General features: G+C 41.1%; 3 protein-coding genes and 1 long non-coding RNA gene across 6 annotated transcripts in view; 2 read left to right on the top strand and 2 right to left on the bottom strand.

Annotated features, from left to right (window-relative positions):
* Window positions 1–3923, top strand: part of USP53 (ubiquitin specific peptidase 53) — a 27706-nt gene extending 23783 nt beyond the window's left edge. For both annotated transcript variants that reach the window (XM_038136753.1, XM_038136756.1), the window contains exons 15-16: window positions 484–595; window positions 1382–3923. In XM_038136753.1, the coding sequence (XP_037992681.1) occupies window positions 484–595; window positions 1382–2384 (1115 nt within the window). In that variant the 3' untranslated portion in view covers window positions 2385–3923. The remainder of the gene's footprint in view (window positions 1–483; window positions 596–1381) is intronic.
* The window catches only part of LOC119700964, a 14009-nt gene extending 6259 nt beyond the window's left edge, over window positions 1–7750 (bottom strand). The window contains exons 1-2 of one of the 2 annotated variants that reach the window (XR_005256947.1): window positions 7356–7750; window positions 2601–7019 (exon numbers count right to left, since the gene is read on the bottom strand). This is a non-coding gene — a long non-coding RNA (uncharacterized LOC119700964). The remainder of the gene's footprint in view (window positions 1–2600; window positions 7020–7355) is intronic. The other variant, XR_005256946.1, reaches the window with a different exon arrangement.
* On the top strand, window positions 7526–17864 carry LOC119700963 (nascent polypeptide-associated complex subunit alpha, muscle-specific form-like). The gene is made up of 3 exons (XM_038136769.1): window positions 7526–8281; window positions 13554–13632; window positions 16155–17864. The coding sequence occupies exon 1, from the start codon at window positions 7561–7563 to the stop codon at window positions 8134–8136; it is 576 nt and encodes a 191-aa protein (XP_037992697.1). The 5' UTR covers window positions 7526–7560; the 3' UTR covers window positions 8137–8281; window positions 13554–13632; window positions 16155–17864.
* FABP2 (fatty acid binding protein 2) lies at window positions 8491–11346 on the bottom strand. Its single transcript, XM_038136635.1, has 4 exons — window positions 11280–11346; window positions 10450–10622; window positions 9751–9858; window positions 8491–8601 (listed from the first exon to the last, which is right to left on the bottom strand). Exons 1-4 carry the CDS (start codon window positions 11344–11346, stop codon window positions 8491–8493), a joined length of 459 nt encoding a protein of 152 aa, XP_037992563.1.

The following is a 17864-nucleotide window of genomic DNA, read 5'->3' as shown; positions in this document are numbered from 1 at the left end:
AGTCTGCTCTAGGGTTTGAGTTTTTAAAACCCACAAATAACAGAACAACCTAAATCAGCCGAAATCTGTGCAGTATTCCTTCTGTTTAATTATTGTAACACAAAATGAATTTCTAGAAGTCATAGTTCTTATTTTGTCATTTAAGTGACTTTGGATGTTTGAATAAACACCCTTTTAAGAAAAGCTTCCTTTGAAAATTTGCTTTTGGCCAGATTAAATATTAAGGGGATCTTGAAAATGTGTCTACAGGACTTCAAAATTGTGATAATTACGTATTTTCTGGTAACAAGAAAATGCAGGAAATTTCCTCCAGATTCTAAGATCTGACCTTCCATGCAGATTATCTTCAAAATGGTTATTTTGATTAATCTCAAATCTTGAGAGATTGTCCTGTGGCATTTTGTTCATTTCTGTAATCTCTGAGGAATTACAAAGAAGGAATTGGATTGTACATCTGTTAATTTTGAAATATTTTCTTTCTAGCCCCAGATTTGAGGAAAGACCAGATCAATTCTGAAGTTAACTACAGACCTCATCCTCATGTTGGTTTCCCAACAGAATTACATTTGCAGGTGCCCAGTCCTCCAGTGAAGAGGTAACCAGTACTGGCATATTCCTCTCTAATAGTTTAAGAAATACTAATTTCTGTTCTGTTACAATGATCAATATTAAGCATTGACAAGTAAAGGTACTCAATATTTTTCACAGGCAATTCCTTTTGAAGTTGGAATAATTGATGGGTCTAAATTCTCTCGGTCTTGAATTTTGATGCTGACAATGTCACCAAATAGTTTAGATGGTTTGAAATCATCTTACCAGAAACAGAAGGATTTAACATTTTTCTGTTTGGAATTATATGCAACATGCAGTGATTAACCAATTTGTGGTTAGTGCAGTCACCCCATAAAGCTTTGAAAGGTTTGTCTGGAAGGTGGGGAAGAGTTAATTTGTGTTTAGAAGCTACTGCTGTATCTTGTTGTTTCTAATAAGAACTCTTAAGTGCTCAGTATCTCCTAAAAATGAAGAATGTAAATACAAATGTATCAACTTCAAGTAGCATCCAGTATTTGAAAAATGGATGTATCAGAGTCACAGGGATGTTTAGAAGAGAGCAGAGGTCATATTTGATTTAGTCCTGAATGTTGAAAGAATTTATCTTACCTTCTTGGGGCACATTTACATTTCAAATGAAAGAAGCTCTGGAGTAATTTAATACAACTCCAACTCCAAGGGCTGCATCCTATTGAACAGATCCCAATTCTCTTGTCAGTTTGAATATTTCAGCAGTTTTACCAAAGCTGTATTTGAAAAAATCCCTGTTATCTGAGTCTTGTCATATGTTTTTACAGATACTCACATCCTGCTTGGTTTTGTATTTTAGAGCTGAAATGCCTGAGACCAACAGGAAATTTGTCCCATCATCAGCTCTCCAGCCAGCTGTCAAAGAGATTGTGAAGTCAGACAGCAGGAACAAGGCAAACGAGCCGAGCTCTTGCGAGTGGCTTCACACAGAGAGGTTTGAGAAGCTGAACGTGCCGGTGTACTGCGTGGACAGCGTGTCCCACCCCTTGCCAGACAACGCCTGTGGCAGGAAGCCCATCCACAGCGACTTTCCCCCTTCTGCCCAGCCGCAGTCCCATCACACAAGAAGTCTGTCCCATCACACTCTGGGTCCCAAGGTGGGGCTGGTGCCCTGTGCGCCTCAGAGCCTGCCAGAAAGGCTGGCGGTGCTGCCCGCCCCTCCCGGCGAGCACACGGGGCACCCGCTCCGGAGGGCGGATCCCCTCTGGCTGCCTGAAGCCGTGTACCAGAACACTCCTCCCCCCTTACCTCCAAAGAAATATGTTCTGAGCACTTTGGCAGGATCAGAGAATAACTCGGTAGCAGATGTAAAATCAACGGAAGCGTTGCGAAATAGTCCATTAAGGCAAATGGGTGCACCTTCAAAATCTGCATCAGAAGCAAGTGCAGTCCCAGCTGAACAAAGGCTTAAGGAGCCCTTTCCAGGGAACGAAGTGTTTGTTCATAAACCGGATTCTCCACCTCGCTTATCAGTTAATGAGTTCTGGACCGTGTCTGAGAACATGCTGAAGAAAGGATCTCGTCACACGGGACCCAGCCCTGCCTATGCAGATGGGAATGACAGTGTGTCCCTAACCACTTACTTCTCAGTAGACAGCTGCATGACTGACACCTACAGGCTGAAGTACCACCAGAGGCCCAAGATGTATTTCACAGAGAGTGGAAGCTTCCACAAGGAGAAGCATTCTCCAGCAGCTGCAGTAGATCTGAATGCCACATACCCCGCCACTCTGGAGCCCAGGCATCCCACCCCTGAACAGAGGTACAAGGCAAATGCAGAAGGAATACACTGCAGTCGATAGGTTCTTCAAGAAGCCCACACCTGGATCTGAGTTCAGCATTTCATGATGTCTGTAAAGGGGCACAAGCTCAAATCTGTGTGTGTGTGATAACCAGGTACCCAGCTGACTGTAACTTGCTTAGGAGTTGTGACTGTTCAAACAAATATGCAAATAGAGGTGAAGAGGTGCTAAACTTGTGGTTCTTGGATTTGTTACTCTAGTTGCCTTAATGCTTACCTCTGTTACTCAGCTTGTCTTCTGCAGTTTGTATTCCATGCGGTCCCTTGGGCATGCACACCTTGCAGCAGAGGGATCGGCTGGATGTTACTCATTCTGTAAGAAGATGTGGTTAGCTGCAGTGCAAGAAGTGTTCCTTCACACTGTGGTCACTGTTCTTAGACTAACAAAAGGGATAAGCGTGCTACCACAACTAATGCAGTGCACGAAGTCATAACAGAGCAGTATTTATCCTCAGAGGTAGCAGGAGGTGACATGGTTTTTTCAAGCGATGTCTCTCAGAGTCTGTGCTTTCACAAACCTTCAAGTGTCTTTAATGCAAGTTTACCTAGAGGATTTATTTTTTATTTGGAAAGCCTTAATAATAATACTTCTTTAAAAACCATTTTGGTTTGCAAGTGTTAAATTAGACTTTCAAAGGGAATTGAAGTAAACTGCAGTAATGCTTTCCTATTAATACCTCTGCTCTGTTAGTGTATGTTTTTAAACACATTTATCAGATTTGCTCATCCTTTAAGCTGTATACTTTAACTTATTAAATTTAACTTCCTAAGTTACAAACCAGTATAACAGAATAGGATGCTAATTTTAAATACAGAGTTATGCAACTATGAAAGATTAATTTTGTAACATTTTAGAAGTAATTCCTACTTAGGTTCAGTTCTGACTTATTCTACAATTGCATGCAAAGTCAATGCTGCTATTTAATAAACTCCCCCTTTTTTTCCAGGTTCATGGGGATCACACATTTGACTTTTTTCCTTTTTTTTACTAACATGTTTTCCCATTTGGATCAGTCCTACACATGGATATGGTCTGCATTAGCAGGTCAGGCTGAATGTGCAGCCAGACTGGTGGTTAAGGGGGCATGGAAAGAAGAGTTTCCTCTTTCTCTGTTCTGTCACTCTGTCTCCAGTTTAGGCAGCTCTGGAATTTACCTTGTATTTTGTTAACCTGACTTATCTCAGTAACAAGGAGGAAGATGTATTTAGCTTTTATCTGGTTAGTTAAATCAGTGCACAGAACCATCTACTGAGTGCTGAGGCAGCATAGCCAAGCCTGGCACAACCTAAAAAGGTAAAATTTTTCCATTATTCACATTGGAGTGTTAACTTGGGGTGCTGCTGATTACACCTAAACATCAATGCCTTTTATTATGAAAGTAAGAACAAACCAGAAAAGCTTTTTTTCATGTTCATAACCTTATGTACATGTGTTTTAGTGCTTCAACCAAATGATGGCAATTGTTTAGCATGATTATCCAAGGAAACATTTAAGCAGTAGTTTTGGTTATTCCGTGGCAAGGTCAGGTTTTTTTTTTTTCTTTTAAATAACACGTACCTTTCAGTAGAACTGGAACATTATATGTATGCAACAAACCAGGTGTCTCAGATTAACCTTTCTACCTTCTTGATCAAAATTTGTTGTAGCACTTGGGGAAAAAATGAATTCTAGAATTGATAGTGAAAATACTATGCATGTTTCTGTATGGCTGCTAGTAAACAGCAACTTAAACAATGATCCTTTTGTAGGAAAATTAATTGAATACAGAAGAACACTAAAAATGTAAGAACTTGGGTGATTCCTATTGTAATATTTTTTGAGAGATTTCAGAACCTGTAAATTAAACTTTTCTAGTTCATCTAGCCATGTTACATAATATACATAGCCACTTAAGTACAACTGTCCTCTAATACCTGTGTAAAAACCAAGATTATTGGAATTTGTAAATAATGTATAATTTGTAAACTGTTTTGCAAAAAAAAAAACTTGTATTTGAAATGACAGTATTTTTATGTATGGATAGCACAGCAATAACTGTGAATGATGCTAGAACACTTATTTTTAAACATGCATAGCAATGTTGATACTTCTGTACAATGAGCAATATGAATGCCTCTTACTGATACCAATGAACCCTGCTCCCAGTAAGCACAACTGGTAAACTCCTCTCTAAAGTAGCTGCAGTAACTTAGGTGTACTTCAGTTTCCTTGCTTAGCTTGGAGCAATCTTACCAGACAGCTTCCTCTGTGCCCCATGTTTACCAGGTATTTCATGATTAAACAGACAGCTAATCAAGGCACCTTCATTTTTATATTTGCCTCTGCACTCCATGTATGTATGTATGTAATATTTGCTAATATGTGATAACTCGTTTTAACTTACCTAGGGTGCCTATTTATTTTTTTATAAATGTCCCCCTCCAGCTATAGATTTGTATAAGAGCCTAGACAATTTTTGTAACAGTAAAGATATTCATGAGTCTTGTAATTAATATATTTTTCAGTCTTTAGAATTATTTACTTGTAAAGTTCTACTTGTTCAAAATATCAAGATAAAAATTTAAAATCTTTGTTGTGTGTTCTTTTTGTGTTTCCTGTTTAAAAAACCAAAAAAAGTTGGCTTTCCAGAACAACGTTTTTAACATGACAGATAATGCTGCAAACTAATGGCTTAAAGTTTTTGTGGAGATGGTTGCCTTTTCTGAAAGTAAAAGTCATCTTCTGAAGTATTTGTTCATAAAGCTATTAAATAGATTATGCTTTTTAAACAGCTATGAAATGCAAAGCCATTTTTATATCATAATCCCACAGACTTGGTGACAAGTGATGGACAGATACATGAGCTACTTCACTATCTTTATTAGGGATAAGCAAAATTTACCTGGATCTCTGTTCTTAAGGGCTCCCTGTGCCTATGGAAGAGCTGGAGCCCAGTGCAGCACAAGCCTTTGTAAGCTCTTATGTTTCCTGAGATAAGCAAAACCTTTAATGTAGGATCTGGCTAAAGGAAAAAACTAAATTAGTGGAAAATAGCTTGAAATTCAACTTTCTAAGCTTTAACAGCCTTTAAATCTCACCTGTCTTCCTTATCAAAAAAAATAAAATGGAATAACATTACAGTCTTTTCCTGATAGGTTGTTCCTGGGAGATTTCACTTGTGATATCATGCCAGAAGGGGGGTAAAAACAGGTAGTGAATGTAGTGAACTTGTCTCTTTAATGGCCTCATTCAGAAACTGGAACCCCCACTCTGGTGTTGGTGAGAATGCAGTCACAGTTCAGGGCTCCTGTGCACCTTGAGTCAAGACCTCTGAAACCACCCTGATGTCACAGGTACCAGCAGCCACGATGATAAATGCCAGCAGGGCACAGCATCTCTGTTCTTACAGCACAGGGCTGACACATGAAACAACCTGTCTTCAAAATAAAAATTAAAGAGCATCTGTCTATTTTTGCATCCCCAATCCTATTTCACCTCATCCTGGCCCACTTTCATTTATTGTGTGGGAAGACACTGAACCAAGTGTCTGCACTCGGCACTTCCAAGTCTCTGCAATCCAGTTATTCTATTATATAACTCCTGGGAAGGAAAAAAAACAAACCAAATAAAAACAAAGCAAAAATCCACCAAGTCTGGATTGTACTTCTCAGAATTAGAAATTAGTATTCCCAAGGGAAAAATGCTAAAGAAAACTCAATCTCCTTCATCCATTGCTTGAAAGCTGTCTTCCCCCAAACGTGCCCTGGCAAAAAATTCATTCCATGTGCCCAGCTTCTGCTTCTTTCTCCAAAGTCTGCAAAAGACTCCTCCCTTTAACACAAGTTTTAAAGCCTCCCTCTGGTGAGACAGAGGAAATTGATGTTGAAACATTTTAATTACCTGTCACTGTCTACTCCTACCATCCATGGGTGTTGAGGAGGAGGGAGCTTCATGTGTCATCTGCCAGTGACTCAAGGCTGCTCTTGTAAGCTCCTCCTTCACAGTTTCTAGCAAGGAAAGCAGAACCTGATTTATCCTAATCAGTAAGTGAGGACAGGACCCTGCTGCTGGGTTAAACACCGACGTGTTTATACATGTATATATTTATATCTATAAATACTGAGCCTGAGAGGGTTCAGTAACTGCTGAAAGTAAAGAAAGAAAAAACAGAAACGTATCATAGAAAACCAACCAGCATCAACCCATTAGGATTAAGTTTTTGGAAGCAGAACAGCTGGCCAAGCTTCATCTGTTGAGGGAACAGGTCTGAGTTACAACTTCGGTGTACAGAAGAGCTTGGTTTTATTCTCAGCCACTCCGCAGAGTGTCCTTTCAGTGGATTTTATTGGCACAGTGCATACTTCCATGTCCGACCAACAAACCTTTAGGCACTGATCACAAAGCACGGTCAGTCTGTCGTACGGGACCTCTAAGGCACAGCTCAGGACACACCAACAGGACACGGGCAAAACCCGAACAGAAACCCTTGTGACACACAGAGCTCTACCACACTACAGTACAAAAATGTGCCTCCTCCATCCACATTCAAGTGGAGCCGTGTTCCCAGTTGCTTATCCCGCATAAATGCTCCTCTTCTTCCACGGCCTGTGTTCATAAGGTGCGAAATAGGTGAGAATTCCCTCGGTGGCAATGGCCCTAGAGGAACAGGAAAGGTCTGGTTATGTTCGTAGCGCTGCACAGCCTTTCAGAACATACTGACATGTAACGAGCATCAATCACACCTCCTCAACAAAGAGCGGATAATAAATCTCGCAAACAAATAAATAAAGCTGGGGGTGGAATCAGTTTCCAGTGTCCTGAGAGCCATTTGTGCTCCCGAGGCCTTCTGAGGCGGGGCTGTGGCAATGCCAAGGCTACTTCCAGGGGCCCGCTGCTGAAGCGGACCCTTTCCTCCAGGCGGCACAGCCCGTCGGGGCTTACCGACCGACCGACCGACCGACCGACCGACCGCCCCCGAACGTCGCTCCTCACCTGGGCCGCGCCCTCAGGGCAGCAGGTAGATAAGCAGGAAAAGCGCCACGTCGAAGAGGATGAAGAGCCACAGGTCCAGCCAGTAGGACTGTCCCGATAGGGATCGTGACATCACCTGCCCACCATCGTCCTGCTCCCGCTCCTGCGGTTCCGGCTCCCGCGGCCGCCGCCGCGCCGCCGCCTCCATCTCCTCAGCGGAACGGGGATGCAGGGCGGCGGCCCCAGCGCGCAGGCGCCAGCGGCTCTTCCGGGTGCGGCGCCAATGACAACGGAGCGCACGTACCACGGCCACGCCCCCGGGAGCACGCGCGGCGGCCCCTCCCGCCTCAGGAAAGGCTCCACCATTCCCACCTCAGGAAAGCCCCGCAACCCCCGCCTCAGGCACCGCTACATCATTCCCACTTCAGGAAAGCCCCGCAATCCCCGCCTCAGGCACAGCTACGCCATTCCCACTTCAGGAAAGCCAGCAATCCCCGCCTCAGGCACCGCCCCGCTCCTCTCGCCTCAGCCAAAGCCCCGCAAACCCCGCCTCAGGCACCGCCTGCCATTCTCGCCTCAGGGGAACCCCGCAATCCCCGCCTCGGACACAGCTACGCCATTCCCGCTTCACGCACCGCCCGGGCCCTCCCGCCTCAGCCAAAGCCCCCACCATTCCCGCCTCAGGCACCGCCCCGCCATTCCCGCCTCACGCACCGCCTCCTCGTCCCCGCCTCGGCGAAAGCCCGGCAATGCCCGCCTCAGGCACAGTCCCGCCCCTCCCGCCTCAGGCACCGTCTTGTAAGGTGGCCTCTTGAGGTAAAGACGCTGGACACAGAGTATTTCTGCTTGTCCCTCTGTTTTGGGGGTAGGTGATGTTTGTTGTGGATTCCCCAGTGCTGGTGGCTGACATTCCCTCCTGGGCGCTGCTGGCTGCTGCTTCCTGCCAGGTGAGATGCGGACATTGGGGAAGAGCAGGCGGTCAGACCTGTCACGCCGCGTTGGTCTTGTCCTGCCACCTGTGCCGGGGCTTGTGTGGAAATAAACACTGACCAACTGGTCCCGATGCGGTTTCTTGGAGAGCAGATGATGCTCTGAGAAAAACTAGAAGACCTTTTGGGAATCCTGTTGTGAAGAAGTTCACACAATTAAAATTGTTTTAAGATCCACTCTTCTCCTTGAAGGTTAGTCGGAACTTGTACATGGAACAAACGTAGAAAAGTTCATGTAGATAGTGTATTCTGTTGTGCTTTATGTGCACAACACACAGCTGCAGGAGTAAATAAAAATAAATGAAGTGGCACAACCTGATGTCATGCTCACAGCTGGGATGTGCCACCCTCAGTCCTTCCAGTTCACTCCATATTGAAATCAGGGCTATCATTTTTGTGTCCAGAAGAATGACCAGAAATCCAGGAGTGTGTGAAACAAAACCTTTCTCTTGGTAGCTATTACCCCTTTGTAGCCTCAGTATTAAGAGATCTTAAGAGATAAGGCAGATTGCAAGCAGGTGCTTCTGAACAGAGCTTGCTTTTCCTAAATAAGAACTTAAGGGTAGCAGTTTTCCTTTATAAGTTCTATCAATAGAAATAAGGATGGATTTGTCATTATATAGCAAGTATTGGTTAAGCATGTAGTAGATGTAGTACATTAGAGATGGTAGATGTAGTAGATGAAGTACATTAGAGATTTAGGGCAAAACAATGACAGTACTTCCCTTTTAAGCCTCGTCCCCATCTGTACTATCTCATTTATTTTTGTTTTTCCCATAATTTTGCACAATATTAAGAAGACAGAGAAACTATTTCTCATATAAATACCTTTGTAAGGAAACTAAGTTTCCATTTGAGAGCTTGTGCAAAAAAATATTGAAGTTCAGCTTATGCAAAAGAGTTTCTGCAGCCTTTGTGACACTTCAGTAGGACTTGGTACAAAAGACATTTTAGCCTTTGGTAATGGGAGTTTGTTCATTCGAGGCAAAACAGTGACATAAAGAACTAGCCCATGTTTTCAGCAGGGCTAGGTTACTGCTGCTGGGGAAGTGGCGTGAGGGGATGGAAAGGGAAAGGAAACAACACAGAGGATGTGTAGAAAATGGTCTTTTATTGTTCCTTCATTGTGGTGCAGTTCTGTGTGAAGTGCTTAGCTCCTTTTGAAGAATCTCTTGGACTCAACTCCTTCGTATAGGTAGGTCTGTTAAAAAATTAGGAAGGAAAAATCAGTGGCTGGAATTGCAAAGTTTCATTTCCCAGATATGGTTCAGAGAGTTTTAAATTCTTTATAGGCAACTGAGAATTTTAACTATAGATAAATTAAGTTATTTGGCTTGAAGAAAATATTTTCTACTTTTAGAAAAGCTTTTAAAACTTTTTCTGTTGATTCTATTGCAAACTTGTGTGTAAATGACTTCTTAGCTCACCTGAACGAGTTCATCACCCACGATTTCTCTGGTTGCCTTAAGTACTTTTCCATTGTCTTTTCTGGTAAATGTGGCCACAAGTTTATTTCCTTCCAGGGTCCAAGCACCCTATGATGGGAAAAAAACCCAAATGTTTTGCAACAGTTACGACGCTGATTTGGTTTAAATGCTGTAGACTGCTTAAAAGTAAAAAAAAGATTAAAACAGTGTAATAATGCTTTCCAGAAAGGCTGTAAAAAATGAAATTTTAATAAAACCATTGGCTTATTTAAGCGCATAATAGCCAACCTAGGTGTTTTATACTGGTCAACACACCTTATTTTAAATAATTGTATCAAGAGAGATTTGTAATTTCTTACAAATACCCACTCTGCACTCTAGGTGGGGGACTTGAGTATTAGAAGAAGTAAAATTGCAAATCACCTGGATTTCATCTTGTGGCAATTGCTACTTGCTCTGCTTTTTGGGCTCTCTGGAACCCTGAGATCCATGGTACACTCCTGAACCTTTAACAGTAAAGTCTCCCTTATGCTTTGGTGCATAAGCTGCAAGCATTCCTGACCAGTCAGGTTCAGGAAAATTTAATTCAGAAGGAGAATTGAAACTAAAAATTAGGAAGACAAATTATTCATCTTGAAACTGCACGTTATAAAGTCATTATCATATAGTAAATATTGAACTATGTAGGAAGACTCTTACAGTAAGTTCAGTCCCATCAGCCAGGCTGTACTCAAAGTTGACTCCCAGAGTAAATTCAATCTCTATGTTTCGGAAGTTGCTGGCTTCTTTGACATTAAATTTGTCCCCATTTTGTTGGATGGTGATCTTCAGGTTATCATGGGCTCCCAGCTTTCTTTTCATCATGCCAACACCTAGAAAAATCAGTTAACATAAATCAGAAAAAAAACCCCCAAACCTCTGGAGCATCGTATTTCAATTCTGTGTGGCCAAGTGAGTTTATTCCAGCATTCTGACCCAAATATTTGTCCTTCAGTTTTCATCGAGGCCATGTTCACTAGCACACATACAATACAAATCACTGCCTTAACTGGAGTAGTTAGATTTATGTCCATATGATGCACACTTTGTACAAACTTCAAGTAAATATCAGGATGTTAGAATTACTTGAATCAAGTGTTTCTCTGAAATTGAAGAATGATGATTTCCTCCCTGTTGAATTTTTAAACTGGTTTGATGTTTTCAAAGTAATAGTCCAGCCATAGAATTAGGTTTAAAGTTTATCTATTCAAGTCTGAGCCTTTTCCTCAAATCTAGACTTAGAGATTTTTTTTTTCCCGCTGAAATGAATTTGGAATTGCTTGAGACGCTTAAGATTAACACAATGTAATTAAAATCAGAACATTTCTCAGTATCTTCCCCCCACCTCAGAATATTTTGAAAATAAATGCAGAGGCAGAGCAGCCAAGAGTGAAAGGACAGGAGGTAGTTGTCAGACAGTTTGAGTTTGAGTTTGTATTCAGCTGGAGTGATGTTTTTCCTGCAGAAGGGATTGGAAAGGTGAGCCTTACCCATTGCCTCCATGAACTTCTCATAGTTCTCATTTCTGTCAACTTTCCAAGTGCCGTCGAATGCCATGGCTGTGCCTGCAGGAGGGCTGCTCTGCAGGGACGAGTCTTTGCACGGAGAATTTATGTACTGCCTTATCTTGAGGGCAATTTACTGGATGATGAGGCTGAGTAAAGCTCAACTGATACGCTGACCTCTCCAAGGAGAAGTTTGTTATTTAATCAAATTCCCAGTCCTGACCACACTGCTTGCTGAATCTCTCTTATTGCCCCCAGATCATGACAGAATCTTTATTGCTCATCTTGATTAAAAATTGCTAATTCGTTCATTCTGTTCACAATGTGGGGTAAAAATCAGGTGCCTAGTGAAAGCAATAATTAAACTAACTGCATTGTTTGACATTTTCTATCTCAGTTGCATCCTCAAGCTTGTGGGAGAGTCTTTAGGCAACTGGAGGTGATGTTATTTACCCAACAAAACAAACACAAGTCTCTACTTTGTCCATTATAATTTGTGTGGGGCCTGTTTTGCTCAGCACAACAAGCACGGGGCAGAGGATTTACTGAATGTCTGCAGGTTGTTTCAGAAAACTCTCCTCTTGCTGCCTGTCTAGCACTGAGCTGTGAAAATTGGGATGATATTCTCTATTTGTGTGATCCCTTTTTTATATATGTAGTTTAAATTCTTAGCAGCATCTGCAAATTTTCTTCATTATAACACATTCTGTGAAGAAACCAGCCAGATAGAAGGTGTTCAGGCTGTTTACTCCTAAGGGCGATGAGGGAAGTACCTCACAATGTGCATTTCACAACAACATTTAGGTCTTTGTATGTAGTTTGCACGTTGAGGTTTATTCCCACAATTTTATGCAGGTTTCGCTCACCTGAATAACTCAAAGAATGTTTCAGCTCATGCCCTGTGCTGTGCCAATAATGCGTGCCCATCTGCCAGCTCAGAAGAGGGGCAGACTTTCTTCTGAGAGTCAGATTATCTGTTTTTATTGCACTGATGTCTATCTGACCTTTGCAGTTATCACTGGCAGTCTTACGTGAACTGTGTAGTATATATACATAAACACCCAGGGCTGTTACATAACAAAACTGATAACTCTCTTTACAGTCTTTGCAGAAAGGTTCCTCTTGTCAGTGGTTGTAGTGCAGCTTCTACTGTATTTAGTAGAAAATCGAGGTCTAAAATAATGTGAGTTGCTCAATACGACAAAATATGACTTTGGTTTTTCACATGTACTGGAATCATACAGTCTGCACATCATTTGGAGTTCTTTTGTCTTCCTATAGTAGCTCGTTCTCCTCCTAAAATCACAATTAAAATCTGTTTTACAGATTTGTTTGTTGGAATATTCCACAATGTTATTCCTTTTTCTGTCTCTCCCTCTTCCTTTTGTGGTTTTCAGAACTACAGCTTTTTCTTTGATGGTGCATCGAAATCTTGTTTTCTAGTATTGCTGTTTTCATGACAGTTTTGAAAGCTAAGGGTGTGTTCTTGGCTTTGTGGCTTTCTTCAGCGTGTCAGCTTCAGAACACTGAAGATGGACAAACTTACTAACTTTGAAGTTTGATCTTTAGATGAGGTTGATGGCAATAAATTATTAACTTATATGGTTATGCCAACCTCATCCTGCCAATCTATGATCATTGTAGCAAGGTGTATTGTGATGGCAATTGACAGTGAAGTTCCAAAGATCAGAGTGACAGAAAGACTTTTGCAGTGGGTTGTATTCATCTTTCTGTTTATTGTTCTGTGGCTCATATTCAAGTTCATCTGACAAAATTAGCCAGAGCAGTAGAACTGTTGGGTTGGTTAAGGCTTGGTGCCAGCATAAACATAATATACTCATGAAAATATTGATTTCTATAATAAGAGACTAATCCCTGATAAAACCATGCAGATTGTGCAGTATTTATGAGTGTTTTCTACTGAATGATCATTCATGATGTCTTGGGATGGGTTGCAAAGATGGATCCCTTACTGGGAAGTTTCACTAAGCATTTGAACCACGATACTCAGTTCAATACTCAATTCAATGGGGTAAATAGACAATTCTGTGCCAGTAAAGCCCACTTAAGCCTAACAGTGGGTGGCCTGGCAACCAGGAGCTTGATGGAGCCTAACTGATGCCATGCCTTGGATAAATAATTTTAAGTACATATTGCAGTTGGGTGTTGCATCGCAGCAGGATTAGATCCTGATGGAGCTAAGTGTTGTCCTGCTCCAGCTGCCTGTTTGCTGAATTTCTGCTTTTATTTTGGTTCGAGGAGAATCTCCTGGATGCTGCTAGTGTGAAATCTGTTCAGCAAGAGAATTCAGCATTTGAGGATTGCCTAGAAATTTCCAGTGAGTATAGATCCATTTGTGTGATTAGTTAGTAGTGGGCTGTGGGTTTTGAAGCTTGCTCTTAACTGTCTGTATACACTGCTTTCTAATTCCTGTGTAATGGCTCTGATCCATGAAGTGCTGCATTTTTGAGAGGTTTTTATCGGAGAGAACTGAAGTGCAGGAGTTAATAAGATCTGGGCTGAAAAAACCTGGAAGCATAACTTAGGATTAAAACAGTAACAACCCTGGTATATACTTTGTCAATTTCTGCATGCTAAAATTAATCCTAGGATTACATAGAATAATAGAATCTGGCCTTGTTTCAATCAAAAAAGGGTGACAGTGAACAACTGCCAATAAAAGTAAGCGTGCTTTTCCAGAAAAGGTTAAGTGAATCTCTGAGTATTAGTGCCATTTGACACTTGTCACACAGAGACTGATATGCCAGATGCCCTGTGGGGCTTTTTGTCAGGCTTTTCTAAGGGTATTTAAATTTTTATCTGAATATTCCTGTATTTCCCAATTTCTTTTTGTTTAGAATATGAAATGCGATCATAGGGTGGGGTCAAGTTACAGTCCTGTTAGCTAAGCATGGACAGTGTTGAAAGTCTGCATCAGTCATTTCAGTTTCTCCAAAATCTGAACTGCACTTTTAGCTCATTTCAACACAACTGTTTTGCTTATTGTGAACTTTTTCTCTTGGTTATAATATAGCTCCAAACCCCAGAAAAGTTTTTTGTGATTATCTGGATTAGTGGGTTGAATGTAATTTAATCTGTAAAATGGTGAGCTTCAGAGTTCTTCTGAAGTGCAGCATTATAGCAAGAGAGCACCCTGTATGGCTAAGATATTTAAATATTTGTATTTGCGAAAGGAAAAGATGGTTTCAGATTAAAATTCCTTTCTTAGTTTGGGCATCATGTGTCTCATATAAAAGCAGAACTGACACCCAGGTTCTGGTGCTCTTTCCAGCTCAGAAATGGACTTTCCATGTGACCTTGATCAAATTAACCCCTCTACTTATCTGTAAAATGAACTTTCCTTTCATTAAGAAGCTCTATATATCGTAAAATAAATTGCCAGTGACTTCATTAACTGCTACAATAAAAGCATCCTTGTATGCAAATGTATCACGTGTAAACTCTTGGTATGATTGAACCATGGATTTACTCCTAGAATTTGATGGCTTTAAACGAAAGAAACCTGTGTAAACTGTCGATTTTTCAGACATTTCACTGCCATTATGAACTGGGGTATTTTTCAGCTGAAGTGGTTCTAAAGTTCTGTGTGTGCTAAGAAATGCTACTGTTCTAAAACTCAGTGACTGTCAGATTCCATAAATCTGTCCCTAAAGCTTACTATCGGAACAAACTTCCTCATGTGAGATTTTTCCTAAAAATCTTAAAGGGTGAGGTTTCATGGGAATGTGGAATGCAAAAGCTGTCACCACTGCTGCTAAAAATGTGGCTGGAGGAAAGAGCTTTTGTCTTTTCCATTTGTTAATGAGGCATCAGACCTGTACAAGAAGAGAAAGACTTAGTGTAATCTTTGTTCACCTCTTCAATAAAAATGCCCTCACTCAAGGTCGTGTTCTTTCCAGGGCTGGGTAAGAAATGGATCCCAGCGCTCCTGCTGCAAACGTTGCCACTTCTCAGGAGGGAATTCAAATCTTCAGGGGGCCAGAAAGGCTGAGCAGCAGCATGACTGGGCTGGTGAGGGGGTGGAAAGGTTGTAGTGCCAGCAGCAAATGGTGACCTGATGTTTGCAGATATGCAGGGGCACTTGTGCAGTTGCACTCATAAATTGCAGATGGTCCGAGCAAACAGTGCTTGTGCTTTGTGCCAAGCTAAATCCGGCCCTTCATAACTTCTTGAATGAGCCTGCTGTTTGTCAGGGGTGTACATACTTCTTGGTTTTGCCTAGAGCTAAAAAAAGTCAAGCCAGAAGTGTTAGAAGGACCTAATAGGCAGGACCTAATAGAAGGACCTAATAGGCAAAGAAGAGAAATTGCCAAGAAGCCCACTGGCCCAGAATTACTTCTAGGATCAGCAGTCTGTGCAAGATGAGGCTTTGGTTGTAGAAAAAAAAAATTTCCACAGTTTTGGTTGAAGTCACTGGGCTGACTATTTCTCTGTCTCTCTTGCAACTGATATCCCCCAGAAACTATGGGGGCGGAGGATGAGGAATACCTCTGTGTAACTCTTGTATTTGCTGGTTCTGCTTTCTGTCAGAAATGAACTGGTTTCTGACAGCTCTCAGGAAGTGCAGCTCCAGTGCTCTCTAGTGGTCAGTGGCACTGAATTATTTTTTGTGGTTTTGAAACAAGAACTACTTTACTGCTGGCTGATCTCAGTAGTACTCACAAGTATCTTGATATTAACAGATATTTTTCTCTTCAGGATTTCTAGGACCTGGAAAAGTTAGTGTGAAATACAAATTTACAGAAGCAATGATTTGAATCAGGCATTAAAAGTTACACCTCAATAATATTAATTTTAACAAAGAGTAAAATTTGACATAATCCTTTTTATTTTAAAAAGCGTGAAAACAGTACAAAGAGAAGAATGAAGAACTGAGTAATAAGCAGCAGTCTGAACACAGAAAATAAGCTGACCCTTATGTTCTCTAGCAGCTGTACGGTAAGTAGGGCTAATGATTCTCTTAAGTAATCTAACTAGCTTTCTTCTAAGAAGTCACAGGACAGAAGCAAGAGAAAACACATGGCATTCAGAAGACTTTAATACTGCTTTAATACTGCTTAAAGACAAAACATGATATACAGAGAAACCCCTTAACCTAGTACAAAAATACTGTGCCCAGAAATGATATATTTGTTCAGGTATTTTTAAAAGATAGAAGAATACAAATGGACAAACTCAGTGACTAGTGACTGTGATTAAGGTTTTTATTAAACTATAATAAGAATGTATGTTAAAACTATTTACAGTGCATTTCAAACTACATTCTTTAAGAGACACGTGCAGGTGTCCGCCATGTGAATACAAAGAGGACTCAAATTCTAACTTCAGTTACATCTGTAAGGTACCTTGGGCATTGGTGGGAATAGCTGAACCAGCAAAGAGCAGCTGAGGCAGCTGTCACCAAGGATAAGGGTTTGGTCCCTCTTTACAGGTAAGAAAAGATGGATTTGACCCATTCTTTCACTTTCTATACAGCTCAACCCAGCTCCCCTGAGGTAAATGGGAATCACACTATCGACTTCAGGTGGGCATCTGAGCATGTGTGAGGCCCTGGCATGCCAAGCTTGTGCTGTGGGAGTTAGTGGGAACCAGGAATTACAGAGCATTGTCGCATAAATACACATTTACAAACACTGGTACTCAGATATGAGTTTCTCTATGGAAACAACCTTCCTTATGTGGAGAATAAACTTCCATTCACCTCGCAATGACCAAGATGAAATATCGTGCTGTCACAATTTGCTGCATTTAGCAAGTGTCACTAATTACCAGGACAGATTCTGTGGTGTTTCTTCTTCCTGTCAAAGTCCAAACCAAAAAAACACAGCCCTCGTTATTTATCATATTCTGGCCAAACTTGTTCTGCTATTCAAGCTTATGTTTTAAATTAGTGCAACCCCCTGAAAAAGTGCAGCAGGGAACTGGGAAATAAAGCTGAAACCTTGTGGAATGTAAACTGCATGTGATTTACCATGAAGAAAAACCTGCAGCATCACAGAGATAAGACTCTGAATGAATACTACCATGTAAATTTGCTTGAAATATGAGGTCTTCATAAAAACTTTTAAAAACATGTGAATTTATTACAAGCGAGGCAAATTTTTTTCCATAAAAAGTCTTTGCTATGTTCTTATGCATGACTGGAAGGGACAAGCAGCTGGATCACTCATCTAATTTTAGGGGCCTAGACCTGATTCTTCATTATCTTTCTTTATAATGGGTTAGAAAATCAGTTACTTGCTAATTTTAACTAATTCATACATAAGGTTTGTCAAGTGCCTTGAACTTGTCAGTTCATACCACTAGCAGGTAAAATGTATTGGGTTGGAATTCAAAAAATGCATGTAATTGTCAGGGGGTGATGCATATAAAGAGGCTTTGGTCCTTTCTTCTGAGGAGAAATCAGCTGATCATCAGTGAAATTAATTGTTTTCTTTTATCAGTAGCTCACTTGTGTATGTGCACAGTGAAGATATGAATAATCTGCTCTTAACTGTAAACTGCTTCTAATTAAAAATTCACACCATCTCCAAAGTAAGCATTACATTA

This window comes from Motacilla alba, chromosome 4 (assembly GCF_015832195.1).
Source record: "Motacilla alba alba isolate MOTALB_02 chromosome 4, Motacilla_alba_V1.0_pri, whole genome shotgun sequence".
NCBI lineage: Eukaryota > Metazoa > Chordata > Aves > Passeriformes > Motacillidae > Motacilla > Motacilla alba.
Note: the sequence above shows the minus strand (reverse complement) of the source record. Positions and strands in the feature narration are given on the sequence as shown.